The sequence below is a fragment of the Silurus meridionalis genome, chromosome 11 (assembly GCF_014805685.1).
Source record: "Silurus meridionalis isolate SWU-2019-XX chromosome 11, ASM1480568v1, whole genome shotgun sequence".
Classification (NCBI taxonomy): domain Eukaryota; kingdom Metazoa; phylum Chordata; class Actinopteri; order Siluriformes; family Siluridae; genus Silurus; species Silurus meridionalis.
In genome coordinates this window covers 8246363-8266697 of record NC_060894.1, presented here as the reverse complement: position 1 = coordinate 8266697, position 20335 = coordinate 8246363, and the positions used below count along the sequence as shown (strand labels likewise).

Here is a 20335-nt window from a genome sequence, read left to right as displayed (position 1 = left end):
TGAAAAGAATTATTAAATCAAATTTACACTGCCAGCTCATTTATTCTTGAAGTCCTAGGATTTTCTAAAATACTTAAACCAGTCCATTCAGAACTAACATCCACACAATGGTCAAAGTCTCCACGGTGTCATTTTCCATGCCATCAGTTAATGTAAATCTTAACTTCAGCTTTCTGTACGTGCATGAATTTATGCTGTAGTATGATTGGGTTATTGAATAACTACACAAATAAGAAAGTTTGTATTATTGTTATTGTTGTCTATATGGTTAAAAAAAGACCTTCACACCTATATATAATGTGTCTTTCCAAAAAGGATTTTCAAACACAATAACTAAACCCGTTCTAACATGGCAATGCCCCTGTGGAAAGACATGATTTACCAAGGTTGCACACCCTCCAGACCTTAACCTTACCTATCACACTGGGATGAATTAGATTGCTGACTGGGCACCAAGCTCAACCAATTAAAGGATGAAGAAATATGAGTGCAAATCTTCACGTTAATAAAAAACCTTGCTGAAAAGCCTTTTTTCAGAGTACCAGCAAAAGATGGACTAAACTTGGAACGAAAAGTTGCTAAAGTGTGCACATAGGTTAACATACCGTGCATATGTATCATGCATACTTCAAAGAGTCGTTTAAAAACAAAGAACCGATTCATTTGCGATGCTCGTTTTTTTTTTTTTTTTTTTACCATTATTTTGACTCCACCTGTATTGATGTGTCCTCATAGTGCAAAATGTGCATGATTGTACACCGTTGCACATTTTATATTCTGACCACGTATTTGCACACGCCTTTCTCGCTGAAAAGAAAGGAATCGTTTAAAAACACAAACACAGAGAACCGATTCTTTGGGGATCCTCCTATCCTATCAAACAAGGAAGCGGTTCCTCGGTAGCTCTGGTGCCCTCTGCCCATAGACTTAATATTGACTCTTCCTCTTTTTTTCCTTCTCTCTTTTCCTTCCCATCCCCCCACTCGGTTTGAATGCCGATGTCACCAGCAGCTCCTCTTACGAAGCCGAAAGTGCTGAAGCAAAAGCGCAGGAAATTCATCCATTTAACAAAAGCGAAGACGGCCTGCGAAAAGCGCCAGGAGGCTGAAAGAGATCCGATATTATAAAACAAATAATCTTCAGCTCCATTTCGGTGAGTCAGACACGTCCATTTCATCTTTTTCTTAACAGGGAAATATCAGCGTTACGCTTTACCTCTCCGGTTTCTATTTTATGAACGTTTTAACGGATCGGGCGGGTGTTGATCTCGCACGCGCGGCGGAAGACCAAACCATAAACCTTTAAGGTATCGATTCTTTAAAAAAAGAATTCGTGAGAATATTTCAGCGCTTTAGTGTTATTTAATTTAAACAAAACAAAACAAATCCATTATCGTGTATTGGCATGGTGGGCAAGACATAATGCACATCATGGACCATGACAGGAGGAGGAGGAGGAGGAGGAAGAAGAAGAGGAAGAGGAGGAGGAGGAGGTGGTGGTGGAGGAGGAGGAGGACTGACTCCGACCCTCTTGTGTTCTCCGGCCCTTTTTTGGAGCCCTGCATTGCAAAATGGTGTCTTTAAGCGGAGTGTGTGGATCATATTACAGACCGAGAAACGTGAAATAACAGAGATTTGAATCAGGATAAGGGGCATTGCATAGCAGAGGAAATTCTTTTTCCGTCGTGCGCACTGAAGAAATAAATCCTCGGGGTTGAATTGACGCCAGTCGAGTTGAGTCGGAATAACTCTTACAACATACATTCTTTTACCCCCCCAGATCTGGTATCTGCAAGGCTACCAGTGAATCTTGAATCCAAAATTTGCACGGTAAACTAATAAATATAACACTTTTAAGTGTATTTTGCTTTTTGAAGGTTGACGCTGCTGTGCCTTAACAGTTCTGATGTTATTCTGATTACATTGAACGCCAGGAATCACTTCAGCTCCATCTGTCTAACCAACACATTATTAAACTTTCATTAAATAAAATCATCTTTGCCATCTTCAAGAAGCGGTTTATTTCTTCTTCACGGATGCCCGGTTCCACAGTCGACTCCTTCAGTGCTTGTTCATCACCTGCAGGTTTACATCAGTCCTGCTGGGTGCAAATGAATATAATCAGAGCTAATTCAGCCCCAGTATGCATCACTTTATTTAACACTACAGCACACAAGCTGAGAGATGTTGTGTCCTCATCTCTATTAAAATCAGATCTCTTGGAGTAGTAGATAAATTTTGGTTATCGTTTTAATGTCAAGGAAGGTTACAAGATGTTTGACATGACCTGGACAACCAAGAGAACTCGTCAAGGGCACACGGTTAGTCTGGGAATCGCAGCGTGAGCACCCACAGGCCACATACAGTACATCAAAATTACCATGTGGTAAAGTCATGTAATGAAGGAAACCTTTTGTTAAATTTGACCTGGAATGAATACTAAACTGAGAAATGGACAGATCAAAACGCTCTAATTGAAATTAAGAAAGAACCACAACCTTTTTGAAGTCAAGCAAAAAAAATGTTAAAGGGATTCCAGGTAAGATCAGGTCTACATTTGCTTTGTTACCTTTAGGTGAGGTCCTGTGCTATGCATCTGCCGATATAAAATTTTCATACTGTAATTATTCCCTGACCTTTTGTCTTGGTTTACAGTTTTATAATGGTGGAGACTAAGTGGGTTTTTAAAATATTAGGTGTGGATCTGTCTTCTATACACATACTGTTCAAAATGCTTATTACTATAGTCATTCATTCAATAATTATTATTATTTTAATTCATAATCATGACAGCATTTTAAACTGTTAATAATTACAATATGCTAGATGTTGAATTTCAACAGGCTACTTAGGGCATGAAATAAAAGATATCCAAGATCCATGATTCTTGTTGACTCAGAGTAAGTTAAATTGTTTAATATAGTTAATAATAAATAAAGTGACCGATATGGTAAAAAATTTGTAAAATTTACAGGTTTTTTTCTGTTACTTGACATTTAGGTTGGTGCCAAGAAAAGCATTAGTGCTCCTTAAAAAATGAAAATGAAACACTTAAATAAAATATTTATTTGCAGGGCTCAAGGAGAAAAAAGTAGGTATTAAGATAGACTTTAATCCAAATCTATTCTATTTGTTCTATTTGTTATTCACTATTCTGTGAGAAACTGGTTAACCTTCTGCAAAAGTATTGATCATGCCAGTGAAAAGTTCAGTTGTACAACCGCAATAAAAAAAAAAATTGGTCGCTGTTTGAATGTTAATAAAAACAGAATGCAATGAATTGCTAATCGCATACACCCATATTTTTATTAACAATATAACAGAAAATTTACCTTTTTAAGGAAGAAATAACGTAATTTTAAATTGAATGGCTGCCACACGTCCCAAAGTTGGGAAGAGGTCAACAAGAAGTAAAGAGGCTTTTGTGGAACAATTTCAAAATATGTTCCTCAGCATAAATTTGTAAAGGCTTTGAAAATCTCCATCAAATTATTCAGAGAATCTGGATCTCTGTTTGCAAGGGACGAAAGTAAATAAAATCAATACTGGATGCCTAAGATCTTTGGGTCGTCAGGCAACACAATGAAAACAGGAATGATTCTGTAATGGAAATCGCTGCATGGCTCAAAAACATCTCCATAAATAAATTTGTGAACACAGCTTGCCAAGTCATCCACAAATGCAGGTTAAAGCTGTATCATGCAAAGAAGAACCCTGATGTGAATATAATCCAGAAATGCTGCTCATTTAAAATTGACTGAGGCATAATGGAAAACTGTTCTGTGGTCATACTAATTAAATATAAAAATTATTTTTGAAAACCATGCATTCCATGTCCTCTGGGCTAAAGAGGAGCGGGACTGTCCATCTTATCAGCACTAATTTTAAAACCCTGCATCTCTGATGGTATGAAAATGTATTGGTGTCTATGGAATGGGCAGCTTGCACATCTGGAAAGGCACCATCAATGCTAAAATGTATATTTATTTTTCAGAGCAACATGTGTTTCCATCCAGATAACGTTATTTTCATGGAAGGCCTTGCATATTTCACCAAGACAATGCTAAACCACCCCATACTGAATCTATTAAAATGCCATGGTTTCCTAGAGGGAGAATATGGGTGTATAATATTTGGCGCATCATGAAACGAAAAGTGAAGCAAAGAAGACCTAGAACTGTTAAGCAGCTAGAATCCTGAATTACACACAAATGGGGTAACAGTTCTCTCCCAAAACTCCAGCTATTGGTCTCCTCAGTTCCTAATTATTTTAGATGTTTTGCGGCCATCAAATTCAAAATTACCTTACTTTTTCCTTAAAATTCTACATTTCTTTAGTTTACACAATAAATATATATTCTTTGTTCTACTGTAAAAAAAATTTGGGTTTATGAGATTAGCATATTATTGCATTCTGGTTTTATTTGCATTTTACACAGGGTCCCAATTTTTTGGAACTGGGGTTGTAAGACACTAAGGATCTTGTGTTTATATAAAGGATAAAAATACAATAAGAATTTTAACACTGTAATAATTGCAAGCCTCAGTCACAATGAAAAATAATAACTAGATAAATGTAACTTACTCCCTGCAAATCTTTTGATTAAATCTTTTGAACTTGAAAAATATATTGCATTATTAAAGAAAAAAAAAGAATATAAGATATCAAAACAATTAATTTAAATGTGATTTCTAACAATGTGTTTTACTATTATTGTATATAAAAAGTTTTAAGCTGGTGCATTGCTTAGGTTAAAGCCCACCACATGAAACGGTGAACAGATAAAACATGACCTCGCTTCACTGTCTCTGACACCTGTAGTCTAATCCTCTTGCCATAGCTGATGTAGCTTTAAGCATGCACTGGCATGTCTTGTTTTGCAAAACAAAATTCTTTGTTAGTGCAGGAGGATGGTGTGTTTGTTTGTGTGTATTTGTGTGTGTGTATGTATGTGTATGCACAGTCCAGTGTCATGCAGCAACTGAATATCTGTGTATAAAATTACCCAGTTTGCATGTTTTTGCCCATAGAGACGGTTTTTAATAGTCACTAGTACTTTCACTCATCTCTCAAAATGAAAAAAATCCACCCTTGGTTATAATTTTCTTTATATTCAACATTCCAAGATGTATTATATAATAAAATGTGTCCCTTTCCCCCCCCACAATCTAATTTTGACTACATGCAAATAATAATGGTGGCATTAGAATTTAGTTTTTGCCTTATCTGTTAAAAGAGGGTGATGCATCATGATCCTTTAGTCTATAAAACATATTAAAAAACATACTGCCATCAATGCTATCCTGTTTGTTGCACTTCTGGCAAATGATAGACTTTTAGATACTACTGTACGTCTGCACACTGTGTACATTGCAAAGACCACCCACTGTCCTCTGCCTGCCTCCCGTGTCATACAGACATGCTTTTGTTTATAATTTACACATTGCACTATGATAGGAGAACGTTCTCAGATGACTCTTGGAAGACGTCTTAACACATTAGGTTACCTTTTATGAAAAAAAGTGTTGCAGCTAATTAGACAATTACATATTGTGCTGATACTGGAGACTCTTTCCATAAATGCCAAATAAAAACCGGGTCATAAAACAAACCTTGTCAAAGTTTACAGAAATCATCTCAGTCACATTCACTATTACAGATTGATAATGTGTTAGAATGAGATGTTAATAAACATTGCAGTCATTCATATATATATATATATATATATATATATATATATATATATATATATATATATATATATATATATATATATATATATATATATATATATATATATATATATATATATACACACACACACACACACACACACACACACACACGTGTGTGTGTGCTCTGGACAAGGGCGTCTGCTAAATGCCACAAATGTAAATATATAACTATTGTCAGAGCATTGTGGAAAATTAATCCGCACTTTCTGAAGATTCAGAATCAGGCACAACGCTAAAATTCTAGCTGTGTCAAAATGTCTGCCAAATGTTTCAGTGTAAACGGCGAGTGCTAACTTTCCATGATCTGCTTCCTTGCTTTTGATTTTCTCACCCCCCACCACTTCGCTCACTGTAATCACCTTATGTTACTGTTTTGATTGTTTCAGATTTGCACACGCTTTTCTGCTCCACCTACACTTGCCTGCTCAGAACATGGCAAGTGGGCATCCCATTGACTCATTTGCTTTCATGTACAGACCCGAAAGCACTCAGAACTCAAAGAGGTTAGTGGTATTATTTAAAGTCCCCCCACATCCACTCAGTGCTTCTCCATTTTAACCCCCTTTAACACAGCTGACTTTAGGAACACGCCACCTAATTACAACCACAGAGGGTGGGGGAAGGAAGTGAGGTCTTTTGGTTAATGGAATGTCAAATGTTTTTGTGTCATGTTATAATCATTTATAATTTCTCATCCAAAACGTAAAATTGAATGACCTTGAAATGCATTGACCCCTTTTTTTTTTGTTTTGTTTCGTAAAGGCAAATTTTTTTCTGTAATGTGTTTAATTTGCGAAGCAGAATGTGGTTGTATCACATCGTGTGATTTAGGATTTCTATAAAATGCTGTATTGCATTAGAAGTTGATGTGCAAATTTGAAAGATGATAATAAATAAATAATCGTATAAGCCTTACCCTAATCACAACCATAACAACCACAAAACATTAAACATTACAACATTTAACATTTGATTTCCAAACACTTAAAAATAGGTAAACTAATAAACTTCTAATGTAACCCACTTGCCTTTAATTAATGTAAAAACGAATTAATGAGCAAACATTGGGTGCCTAACACCATAACATTAGGTGCAGCAAACCTACTGTACAAAATAGTAATAAATATTTGGTTGGACAACAAATGGGCAAGCTACAATAACATCGAGAGTAGCATGCCTAATAAGCACGCTCACTGACATAACATTGGGTGTAGCCCACCTACTGTATAGGTATTAACAAATGGAAAAGTTACTGTAACTTAGATTACATATAGCAGCAGGAAACAAGCAGTCAAGCATACATTGTAATGTAGCTATACATTTTGGTGTATGACTTACAAAGGAATTACCCTGGCTACTATTATAACAATGAGAGAGAACTAAAATGTAAACTACCATAACCATAAGTGTGGCCTGTCTACCGTAAAAACACCAACCAATGCAACCTGCAAATGTCATCAAACTGCTGGATTGGCACAAATGGACCTATTTTAATTAATCTAGCTATATTTTTCTGACCAGTCAGTGAGATTATTAGGTTTACCTTTCTATCACCTATACCAAGGACACAGGGGACACACTCGACAGGTTTATAGCTGCAGGGGACGCGCCTCTATCAGGCGCACTATAATGTGTCCTATAAAGGGACTTTTATTTATGACACAAAATAAATGAGCAGTGCATACATTCATCATGGTCTCCTACTCTTTTACTCTCTCTCCATCCTCAGTTCTGTACACAGGAGTCCTGTTTTTCTTTTTCCTGCAACATCATCTAGTTAACTTTTTAGTGTTGTGTTGTTGTACTGTACCTGTGCTATCAATCCTGCACTTATTTTCTGGTCTTTTCATTGTATTGTGTGAGAGTTCCTTTTTATGAAGAAAAACTTTTTGTGTCATTTTTGTAGCACGATATTTTAGCAGCGTAATAGAGCTGCCAAATCTAAATCTCAACATTAACATTAAATGTATTTATTTTATACTGATTGCTATTTATGAACTGCATTTTATGTACACTCCCTCACATTTCAGCACCCATTTTAGTATATCTTCTCACGGGACAATAAAAATTAAATTTGGATACAGTACAGATTTACTGTCCTCTAAAAATAACTCAACAATCAGCCATTATTGTCTAAATAATTGGCAACAAAATTGAGCACACCCTAAATAAACATGTCAAAACTGTGTCCAAAGTGTCAGTATTTTGTGTGAGCTCTCTTGTTATCCAACACTGCCTTAATCCTCCTGGGCATGGAATTCACCAAAGCTGCACAGGTTGTTGCTGGGATCCTCTTCCACGCTCCATGATGATATCATGGATGTTAGGCACATGGCGCTTTTGTTCCTCTTGCTAAAGGATGCCCCTCAGGTGCTCAATAGGGTTTAGGTCTGGAGACATTCTTTGCCACTTCATAACCTTCAGGTTCCTCAGCAAGGCAGTTGTCATTTTGGTTCTGTGTTCGGGGTTGTTATTATGTTTGAAAACTGCCATTTAGCCCAGTTACCAGAGGGCATCATGTTCTGCTTCAGAATGTCCCAGTACATGTTGGAATCCATGTTTCCCTCGATGATTTGAATTTTAATTTAAACCGCAGCTCCCAATTTTCACAAAAAAGACAATTTTCTTGCTACTCCTCACCAGGGTGTTGCTACACATGCTGGACACCATCTGAGCCAAAGAAGTTTATCTTGGTCTCATCAGACCACAGGACATGGTTCCAGGCCATGCTCCTTGTACAGGTTGTTTGCAGCAAAGGGTTTGTGGTCTCTCTGGTGAGCCAGCACCAGAAGAGGCTTCCTTCTGGGACGACGGCCATGCAAAACGATTTGTTTTTGTTTATGGTCTGAGCCCTGACAAGCAGACCTTCAACTTCTGCAACCTCTAAAGCAAAGCTGGCAGCTCTCGTGCATCTGTTTTTTGAAGCAGCTTCTGCACCTGATACACAGCACGAGGACTAAATTTCTTTAAGCGAACCTTGCAAGGCCTGTTCAGAGTGGAACTGTTGGTAATCCTCGTTATGACAACAATGGCTGTATGTTGAGTTATTTTCGGAGGACAGTAAATCTATGCTGATATACAAGCTGCACATTGACTACTTTAAATATATCCAAGTTTCATTTCTATTATCTATATTATTATTATTATTATCACTTGAGAAAATCTACTGAAATGAAATGTAATGGGTGTACTCACATTGTGTGTGTGTGTGTGTGTGTGTGTGTGTGTGTGTGTAGGTCTTTTATTGTTTTGGAGAGACATGCATGTTCATTTTGTTCATGTGCAACAAACTAGGAAATATTTCATGGGTTCTTAGCACATATAACAGTTTTACACACCTTTGGCATTCGAACAGTCAAATGAAATAATTTACCATGCCTCTTGTAAAACTTGCCAAAAATAGTTTTTGCTAGTCGGATGTTTCTTTCTGACCTTGCGAAACAGTTCATCCCAGAACAGTTCCATAAGTTTTAGGTCTGGTGACTGGGCAGGCCATTCCATAATAGACACCACTCCAGCTAACTGTCTGCTCCTACAGAGTTTAGGGGTCATTGTCTTGTTTTATGGTGAAGTTGTTTCCAATCAGCCACAGTCCAGATGGAATTGCATGGTGTTGAAGTATGAAACGGTAACCATGTTCGTTCAGTATTTCTTTCACACAGAATAAGTCTCCCACATATCCTGCTTCTTAATAACCACAGGCTTTCACCTCCATGCTTTACTGTGGGTGTGACTGAGTCTGGTCATGTCTTTTCTCCTGATCCTAGTTGTTTTGTTACAGGCAAAAACATTTATTGACTATACTGTCCAATTTTTGTGTTTTTGTCTTTTATTTAGTTTGTTGCATATAAACAAAAAAGTTATATTTTATATATTCTTTTTTTTAACTCTGTAATGCAGAATATGTTTCTACAAAGTATTTTTAAAGTACAATAAGCATGCTGTATAGTATTGAACTAGATTTTTTTTTGTTGCATCAGAAAACGTGAACACGATTCCAATAATTATACACATTGATGCAGAACTGTCAAAGTTTGGGGAATGTGTTTTTCTTTTCTTTTCTTCAATAGACATAATAGAAATGTAATAAATGTGATCTTAACTTGATCTCAAATGCGTTTTTTTCCTTTTTGTATACCTGTTACATTTTTTGCTATTTTGTCTATTTTGAGTTATGAAAATATGATTTAAACAGTGAACTTCATGCTAACCACTCCACTGCTTATATTGTCTCTCCAGATACTTTCCAGTCTTTCTTTTTTTTTTTTTGAGACATTTTTATCTATTAATAGACTTTATTAGTCACACCTGCCAGACACATCTGGGGGGGATCAGCAAAGTGTTTCTTTAATGCTAGAGCAGCTTTACTTTTTTATTGTGGGTGTAATGCTGATTTTATAACGCTTTACTCTGATTTTCTTTCATCCCCCAAAGTAAGATTCGACCGTCTTCCAGCATGAATCCTGTTTATAGTCAAATGCAGCCAGGCACAGCGTATGGAAACCCCAAGACCATGACATACCCAGGTGAGCATAGTCGTATAAACCTGCAATTTGCCTTTAGTCTAGAGCTGCTGCTGTAAAAAAATAATCAGTGGGCTGCTATTTAGTTTGCTCTCTCCAAGGTAAACAAGTTGCAAGATATTAGCAGAGTTTCAGGAGTTGTTTTCAGTCATTCACTGATTGCTTTTGCTGTGTTGATCATTTTGAGAAAGGAATTCATCACAAGGCAATTAACAATGCAGTTTGAGGAAGTTTCTTTAGTATGTTGCCCCCCTTCCTTCTTCATAAATCATGTTTATTCTGCCTTGGGTTTTCTTCTTATTTATATGGAGGTTGGATTATGCATTGTCTTACAGAGTTAAGTCAACATTGTGGCAGTATTGATCATTACTGATTGCATTTTGACAGTCAATATGTTCTTTGTATTCTCTCAGGGTTTTCTTATACACAACAGACATGTGTGTGAGAGTGAGAGTGAGAGAGAGTGAGAGAGAGAGAGAGAGAGAGAGAGAGAGAGAGAGAGAGAGAGAGAGAGAATGTGTTTGTGTGTGTTTTGACCCTGTGCTCTGTGCGTATCTGTCTTTAGGCTATGCTGCAGGTTATCCCACTACAGCTCCAACATACACACCTAATATCTACCAGACTGGCACTCCGGGATACCCTCCAGGTAAAGCCTTGAAAATATTGTCTCATATCCTATCTCAATTACATGGCTGTATCCATGACACATATGTCACAAGTCAAACATTTTCTTGGTGCCTTTGTTCAAACAGGATACACAACAGGAACTCCCTACAAGGTGCCTCAGGCACAGACGAACGGAGCTCCTCCACCATACTCTGCGTCCCCGAGCCCCTACTCCACAGCTATGTATCCCATTAGAAGTGCCTACCCTCAACAAAACCTCTATGCTCAGGTGGGCAGTAATACACACCATCCAGAGGTATTAACATTACTTTCTATTCATTATGAAATATTTATAATGGATAAAAAGAAAAAAAAAGCATTTTTATTATTAAAACTTTTCTGATATGTTCCAGACTTTGCTAATGATAACTAAAATAACCTAATAATGAGAATTTGGTTGACTAAGTATTTTGTGCTGATGTTTCACAATATAGCAATATACTTTTACAGTCTCACACTAATGATAACATAAATTTTACAGTTTTCGCAGGGTTTTTAAAAGTCTAAAATATAAAAATATAAATTATAGGCTTTAAAAGTCTACAGTTAGCTGTTCTAGGTTTTAAACAGGTTTTAATTTTCCAATGTCCATATAATGCTACCTTTAATGCTCATTGAAATGCTTCGGCAGCACTTTAGAATGTTTTTGCTGTATTATGACTACAAATGAGACCAATATGCAAATGCGACCAACTTTCTGTTGTTGGTGCGAATCTTGGATTGTACCACATAACATAAAACGGAATTTTATTTTTCAGCTATAAGGAAGTGCAAGTTTAGCAAAACTTGGCTTGAAAAAAAAATATTTAGAGCTTTCTTAAGGCCAGTTGCTAACAATTTGTTTGTGTGTGTGTGTTTCATGTCATGATATAGGCCTTAAATTTCATTCTTAATGGTCTTAAAATGGCAAAATCTTACATTTGACTTTGTAAAACCAGCAGAAACCCTGTGTTTTGCACTTTACTGATTTTAAATATATATATATATATATATATATATATATATATATATATATATATATATATATATATATATATATATATATATAATCAGGTAATAAATCAAAACTTACAGAGAATTTTCAACATATTAAATTGAAAATTCAACAGAACTGCTTTCAGTGCAACAAATAAAATCTTGTATTTTAGTAAACTATAGCATGTAGTACATTTAAATTTGTAGTTAAGTCAAAATCAGTTTATTCATTGAGATATTTACGTTTGCACGATTTGACCATGTTCCCACTGTAGTCCTGGTGGATTGTTTTTACCTAGAAAGAGGAAACTGAATGGAAGCCCATGCATAGACCATGTCTATTAACATTTAAAATCATATGCTGTTTAGAATTCTTGGTTTGTAACCTTATTTATGTTTTCTCCTTCATCCTCTTTTTATCTCTAAGGGTGCGTATTATTCCCAACCGATGTTTGCACAGCCACATGTAATCCATCACACTACAGTGGTGCAGCCCAACAGCCTGCCATCGGCCATCTACCCAGCACCGGTGCCTGCCGCCAGGCCTAACAGTGTGCCTGTGGGAATGCTGAGTGGTTCCACGATGGCCATGTCTGGTAGGGGATTATTTTATGTTTACTGTTTTTCATAAGGTGAATTAGAAAATTAAGCACATGCAGACTCTTTTGCATCCGTTTTTTTACAGGGCCTCTGCTCACCACACCGCAGCACACGCAACACATTGGCACTCACCCGGTCACCGTGCCAACGTACAGGCCGCAGGGGTACAGCTATGTACCTCCGCACTGGTAGAGCTGCCAACACACTGCATGTGAGTGGATTCTAGCAACTGGGATCAGTAAGCTGTATTTTTTATTATGGTGGATACAAATGGAAGAAAAACAAAAGGATCAGTCTGTAGCTTAGTGTTTAAGATTCTGTGCAGGTGAGTTCAAATCACAGCCCTGTCAGGATTGATTTATACTTCTGCGTTTGTGCGCTTCTAGAGTCTGCCAACATGCATATAATGATTCTCTGTGAGCTTTACTAAAGCTAGCTTTTTTTACACTCTAATAATATGCAGTTTATATAATCCTGTAAGTAATGAGTGTTATGATTTCCCTTCACTTGAACTTAGAAGCTCAAAGCCTGTTTTCAGTTGGTGTGGAAGAACTTGACCTGACCCTCACTAAACACCTTTGGAACGAATTAGATGTTGACTGTTAGCCTTTTCGTTCAATATCATTTATGCTTTTTAACTGAATGAACACAAATTCCCACTGACATGCTCTGAAATCTAGTGACAATTTCTTCCTAGAAGATTAGAGCTTATTATAACAGTAAATGAGGATAAATCTGGAATGGGATGTTCAAAAAAGCACATATGGGTGTGATTGTTAGGTTTTCACACACTATTGGCCATATAGTGTTATCATCCCTCAGAAAATCATTGCTGGGTCTTTAAACAGTTCCGAACTACTCAGTTCTATGTTCGGGTTCATTTGAAACACTTTGGACATAAAAAATAGAACAAAGGTGTAGTTTTAATCCACTTCTGTTAGTATGACAAGGCACACAGTCAATAAAGCAGATGTTTTGGGATTTACTGAGGTGTTTGGGCAGGTTAGAGTAGAGCGTTGCTGAAATCAAGCATTTATTGTTTAAGCCAATTAACCTCATACTTTCTCTCTCTCTCTCTCTCTCTCTCTCTCTCTCTCTCTCTCTCTCTCTCTCTCTCTCTCTCTCTCTTGTTGGATTGCTATAGATCTGGAGTACACATTGTTCACATTTCCAGACTTTGTGGACGCAGCCTCCAGCACCGGGCCAGAGAGTCCTTCAGCGAGTACAAATACTGAACGAGCAACGGTCACTTTATGTGTTCTTGGTGATTTCGTTAAAGCTGCTCACTCGATCGAAATTTGTTCAGTTTTTGTTACGTTAGAAATCCCTGACCAACACTTACCAGCAGTTAAAACACATAAACAGATCAATTCAACTACACCTGAGCAGCAGAGAACATTTAGCTGCTATTAACACTGGGTTCTGTGCAACACTAGTACTATCTTTAACAGTCTGAATGTACACATTTGCATATTACATTACATAACACTTAGATTTAAGTTCAGGGTTTTTTTTTTTCTTTTTGATTTACAGTGCTCTTGTGAAAAGGGCTATGCTTTTTTTCCCCTCTGTTAAAATTGGCCTTTGAGAAAAGGTTGACGTCCTCCATTTCTCAGCACATTACAGGGGTATTCTTTCATGTGCTAGTTTGCAAAAATTGGGGACTCAACAGTGCATCATTTTCCTCTGGTACTGCCATTCAAGTACACAGATTTTAGAGAAGATTTCAGTGATTTAACCAGCTCTAGTGTACGTTAAAGTGGGTTGGACATATGTAGTGGGTTTTAAAACAGTTAACTAGATTTAGAGAACGCTCAAAATAAATAAGCTCTTTTCACACTTTAAATGGGACCATTAGACATTTGAAGTGAATCAAAAGGACACTTCATGTGCTTTTGTATACACAATGGGTTAACTAGGTTAAGTGGACATTTACTGCAAGTGGATTAACCAACTTTAGTGATTATTATCATTTATTTGGTCTATTAACCAGCATTAACAAGGGCTGTCAGATTTAGTGGGTTATCTGGGCATAATGGACATTTAAATGGCTTAACCAGCTTAAGTGGACAGCTCTTTGGGTGAATCACCGTAAGTGGACACTTCAATTGGGTTAGCCAGTTTTGATTCCCACTTTAGTCAACTAAACAACTTTTAGAGGACATTTCAATGGTTCAATCATCCCAAGTTCTAGTTGTAGATATTTGTGTTAGCTAAATTTAAGATTAAGATTTAAAGAGCCCTTTCATTGGCTTGTCATCTTAACTAGAGATCTTTTAAATGGGTTAGTAGACATTTCTGGAGGTTATCCAGCTTTAGGGTTGGGTTCACAGTACGCGTCAACGGGAGGGTGGAGGGTAATTCTGTTCTAATGGACATTTTATTCTGTTACCCAGCTTTAGTGCACATTAAGTTTTAATGGAGTAGATAATCCACCATATTTCATGAAGCTGTGAAGCAATGTTGATATATTATCCATGCAGTATGTAACATGAACAAAATGAGCAAAAAGGCCTGCTGTAATAGGCTTTACATGCACATGCAAATGCTTATTAAATATGCACTCACTTGTATGCATATGCGGACATCGTAGAACAGATACAGTAAGACAGGAGCAATGCAGCTAAGAGGCTTAGAGGTGTACTGAAGTGTGAAAAATAAACAGGAAGGTTAGAGGCTCTCGTCATTTGAACTTTTCTGCCAATTTGTACTCGCACCACACCATGCTCCTCTTTGTGTTTAGATTGTTAGATTGAAGCAAACAGAATTCGAGTGTGACTTTTAGGACTATGTGATCACTGATGCAAACATATTTAATTCAGTGATTCTTTCCATCATACTAAAATATGACTAGATCAAAGCAGCAGCTTTGGATGCTTGGCTTTTAAGTGTGGTTTGCAATAAAGTTCAGAAGTTCACGTGGTTTTCATACTTCTGTTTAGCAACTACTGTTTTTAAAACACCCTTGGCATCTTTCTTTTTAATAATTCACAAGCGGCAACTTGCAGCACAAAACAGATTCAAACCTTGGGAGCAAACCTAATCTGAATAAATATTGTTTTTTTTTGTTGTTTTTTTGTTTTATTGTAATCATAGCCTAATAGCTACTTAGCATGCCATTTAGCTTTTTGGATTATGACCTAGCATGCTGATTAGCTAGCATCATAAAAATAATAGATATTATATTAGCAGGTATAACTAGATTTGACATTTGATTGAATTGTACAAAAAAGTTGGGAAACTGAAAAATGTGAATAAAACAGAATGCAATGATTTGCAAATTTGATAAACCCATATTTTATTCACAATCATAGAAAACATTAAATGTTTAAAGTTAGGAAATGTATAATTATTAGGAAAAAAATTAGGTAAGAATTAGGTTTGAATTAGGGACAAATAAATGTATGATAAAGTATGTTTATCACTGTGTAGCATCCCCTCTTCTTTTAACAACAGTCCATATACATCTCGGAACTGAGGAGACCAGTTTCTGGAGTTTTGGGAGAGAAATGTTGTCCTATTTGTGTCTGACAAAGGATTCTAACTGTTCAACAGCCCTGCGTCTTCTTTGTCATATTTTTTGTTTCATGGGCCAAATGTTTTCAATTGGTGAAAGGTCTTGACTCCAGGTAGACCAGTTCAGCACTCCGACTCTTCTACTACAAAGCCAACGTGTTGTAATAGATAGTCTTGCTGAAACATACAAAGCCTTCCCTAAAAAAAACACATCTTGTGTATCTAAGCAAATGTTGAGCTAAAACCTGTATTTATCTTTCAGCATTGATGGTTCCTTTCCATATGTGCAAGCTGCCCATTCCATAGGCACTAATACACCCCATAAAATCAGAGATGCAGGTTTTGAAGTGAGTGCTGATGAATAACTGAACATTTACATAACAACAATTTGCTAATTTTAAACATTTGGCATGTTTTCTATGTTCTATTGTGAATAAAATATGGGTATATGATATTTGCAAATCATTGCATTGTGTTTTTATTTAAATTTTAACGTCCCAACTTTTCTGGAATTAGGGTCGCATGATGATCAAATAATATTGCATTCTGGTAAGGTCAGTAGTCCCACAATGTACAGTGGTGCCAAATTCAGCCTTCATTACGTACGGTCTTTAAATGATAAATGTGGTTGAAGGATTATCAAGGGTGTTTTAAAAACAGTTGGAAAGCAAGATGTTTTTCCCCATTCAGTCTCTCTCTCTTCATGCATGCTAGTTGTCATAGATTTAAAGTCTGAGGTATCACTAAAGAAGGAATTAAGAATCTGTGTTTTTTTGTGCATTAGGGTTTTTATGCGTGGGCATAAAATAATAGTTTGTACAAGTGAGAGACTACATTGCTCAAGAAAGTCATAACGAACATATGTAACATTCAGTAAGAAATATTGCACTTTTCAAAAGTAATAATCTATGCTTGTAGTTGGTACAGTACTTATTCTTAAATAAACAGCGCATTTATTGTACATTTCAATTGTGGTACTCTAGTCTTCCAGACAAAAAAAAATGAATACACTGTCCATACAAAATATTATATATCATTGCAGTATTCTTCCATATTTTAACCACTTTATAAAAAAAAGTCTGTGCTTTATTAAAAAGCAACAAAACCTGCAGGCTATATGTCAAACGATCACGCTAGTCTAGATTGTGTGTTTGTCTAGGGGAGGTTGTGCCGTGTCAGTCTGTGTGTATGGTGAGATTTGCAGCATCCTCTGTATCCTCGTGAACTGTTGGTTTTATGCAGTTAAAGCGTCATGAAATAACCCAAATTATATGTTAGATTGCAGAAGCATGCTCTTTGGCTTCCATGAGCGTTCGGCTTAAAACCATGAAAGAACCAAGTCATTAAAATGAAAGTTTGCTTTTCTAAGTTACTTTGGGCGACTTTACGTTTCGAAGGTTCACATCAAAACGAATTAAAAACGAATAAATCGACTTGTTTGGATGTAAGATTTCGTTTAAACGTTTTCTATAAAGCTTGCATTCATAAAACTATTATAATATGCTTTGAATTCTTTTGGTCATTGGCAAGTTATAATACTAATGACTTAAACGTCATTATTCATCTATGTTTCAAGAATTTTTATTAGTATAATAAAATATAAATGTAAAATGATTGTGGTAGCCACAGGGTGATTAACACCCTAATGTTTTTGAAGCTTGTGGCCAGGAAAGTGTTCTATATGTTTTCTGTGGGAGAAGCGTCAGAATCTGAGACTACAGACACGATGCGATCTAGACATACTGAACGAAATTGTAATAAATAACAAAAAACCCCACATACACACAACTGAATATTTTAAACTATGCACTGGTTGATTATTTGTGACTGAATACAGTAGTAGAACACTATATTTTACACACTTTATACACTTTTTACACACTCATTTTATTCTGTAGCGAAATGCAAGCAGCAATGCATGGCCGCTCGGAACAGACGTGCGAATACTGAGAAGTGCGAAGTATTTGCAATGTACATATCCAAATATTATACTGAGAATGAGTATTTTGAGTATTTGAGCACTCTAATGTATTTTCAAATACATGTATTTTCTCAAACACTTAAGTACTTAAGTACTTTTTCCGCCCAGGTCTGTTATAGAAAGTGTGATCATTTTTCATTCCTTATTTCAATTTTATTTACTTCTGGATAAGTCTTAATGTTTTTGTTTGTTCAATATAATTACAGTACAACTCAATTTTTTACCATATCATATCATCTGCTGACATGTAATGCCATATAACACTTCAGGGTTGGTTTTTTTTCTTTTCTTAATCTTTGAGGATCTGCAAGAATAGTTTTACTTGTTGAATCTTAGTAGTTTATCAAAACCATGTTTAAATACAAATGAGAAATTCTCAGATTCTATTTGCAAGATCTTTCAAAGCGTGGACTCTAATGAGAGTGTGTCTCCTGTAGGTTTTCATCATGACCAAAGTAAACCGATTTGGAATTTAAATTTAGAGATTTGATTCACGAAAATGACAAAGACACCAAAATTGCAAAATGATGCAATGTAGATTATTTTAAGTCAAATTCACTTTAATTGGAATATATCAAATTTATTATATTTTTTTGGCAAGAAACACTTTTCCTAGAGAACGTTCTCCCCTTCTAGTCCACCTGTTGTAAACCAGTGTTTTGCAGTTTCTTTTGCAGTACACAAGCACAAAATTGCAGATAATAAACCAAGATATAAACACAGGCTGGCACATCATCATTTGAAATCGACTTTCCATTCTGAGTTTTGGTTTCATTTAGCAGGGTTTAAAACCAACATGCACCAAACTTCAGTTTCACTTAGTGCTTGTGTCTGTTACATGACGTTGCAATAGTTACTCACATCTGGTTTGTGCAAATGAAGTAAAATTCTGTTGTTTTATGTTGTAACGAGGATCTGTTAGCTGATCTTGGTGAATCAAAAGCCAGGGTTGTATTTGTATTATATTTGCTGTACATGTAAAATGTAGACCATTCAATAACTATTAAAATCTTTCAAAAACAATTCAGATTTTTCCTACTTTGTGGTTTGTTAACGCCTACATGTCTAGTTTATTTCTCATTAATGTGCAATCTTTGTCTAGTTTGTACATTTATTTATGAGTGGAAAAAAAAGTTTTTACCATCTTGTTACAAACTAAATGCAGACAAGATAGTGATTAGTTATACTTGGGTTTACAATAATAAATATAAATATTAAAACAATTAAAAAAAAATGTATTGTGAAAGAAATATTGTCCAGAAGTGTGCATTCTTATCTTTGCCATTTTATTAGTCTCTTATCATCTTTTATATCCTTGGAACTACGAATGTTTTAAACAATAACATATATTAAATGTGTTTTAGGGGTCAGTTTTTATTTTTAATTTTAAACTATTAAAACAATTGCCACAATAAAATTTAATACCAGACATGGACAAAGTACTGAGAAATTATACAGAATTGTTGGTATGGATAAAGTGTCAATAAAAGAAACAAGTATAAGTAAAAAAAAAAAAAAAGGCTAGCTAGTTTTATTTTAAAATTTATTTTATTATGAAGAAAGTTCTTACTGATTAAATTAATTTTATGCCAGATTTAAGAGTTTGTTCTGTTTTTTTTCTGTATCGAAAACTGCCTAAAACTATGTTGCTGTTTTGCCCTCAAACAACACAGTTCAAGCTGTGAAAGCTTTGCAGTATTTATCCTTAGCTAGAATTTACCTACTATGTCAGCAACAGGGATTGATGCTAGTCTAACATGGCATTACCATAATATAACAGGCTGACTTGCTTAAATATATCCAATTACTGTTCACAAATTAATAAAACTTATATTACAAAACAACATACATTACATGGATTTCATGTTATCTAAGGGTGTATAGGAACTTTTACAAACCGATATAGTACTCCACAAATGCTTTAGCCAGGTAATGCTGTAAAGTAAAAATGCTTTTAAAAATAAAAGTGTTAATAGTATTATCAATTAACATTTCATTTAATCTGATCATATTTCAGTTCTTACTTTTACATTCTGTAAAAATATATATATTCTTAGTGTACAATAAAGCTATCTATCTATCTATCTATCTATCTATCTATCTATCTATCTATCTATCTATCTATCTATCTATCTATCTATCTATCTATCTATCTATCTATCTATCTATCTATCTATCTAATCTCTTTAACCTCGTAAACCAACATTCACCACTAGAGGGCAACATTTCACAGCCCTCTCGGACAAAGGCCGAATTCCGAATAGCGTCCTTCTTCCCTTCCTGAGTGCACTATGTAGGGAGAGTAATAACGGATTTGGGAACTTTCTCAGTGTCCTACT

The 20335-nt window shown here is 35.7% G+C and overlaps 1 protein-coding gene across 2 annotated transcripts; it reads left to right on the top strand.

The window, feature by feature from the left end:
* The first annotated feature begins 889 nt into the window (after positions 1-889).
* LOC124393994 (protein FAM168A-like) lies at positions 890-19019 on the top strand. Of its 2 annotated transcripts, none has more exons than XM_046862094.1 (8): positions 890-1153; positions 6122-6238; positions 10170-10261; positions 10824-10904; positions 11011-11180; positions 12327-12495; positions 12585-12710; positions 13644-19019. In XM_046862094.1, the coding sequence occupies exons 2-7, from the start codon at positions 6168-6170 to the stop codon at positions 12689-12691; spliced, it is 690 nt and encodes a 229-aa protein (XP_046718050.1). In that variant the 5' UTR covers positions 890-1153; positions 6122-6167; the 3' UTR covers positions 12692-12710; positions 13644-19019. The 2 variants fall into 2 exon arrangements, with proteins under 2 accessions (XP_046718050.1, XP_046718051.1); XM_046862095.1 differs by having other exon boundaries at positions 892-1153; positions 11011-11153.
* Positions 19020-20335: the final 1316 nt, after the last annotated feature.

Bases quoted from the DNA above. Each gene is read 5' to 3' on its own strand.
- LOC124393994 (XM_046862094.1), top strand. From the start codon at position 6,168: ATGGCAAGTGGGCATCCCATTGACTCATTTGCTTTCATGTACAGACCC. The intron at 10,905-11,010 runs GTAAAGCCTTGA...TTGTTCAAACAG, and splicing joins CACTCCGGGATACCCTCCAG to GATACACAACAGGAACTCCC. The intron at 12,496-12,584 runs GTAGGGGATTAT...GTTTTTTTACAG, and splicing joins TTCCACGATGGCCATGTCTG to GGCCTCTGCTCACCACACCG.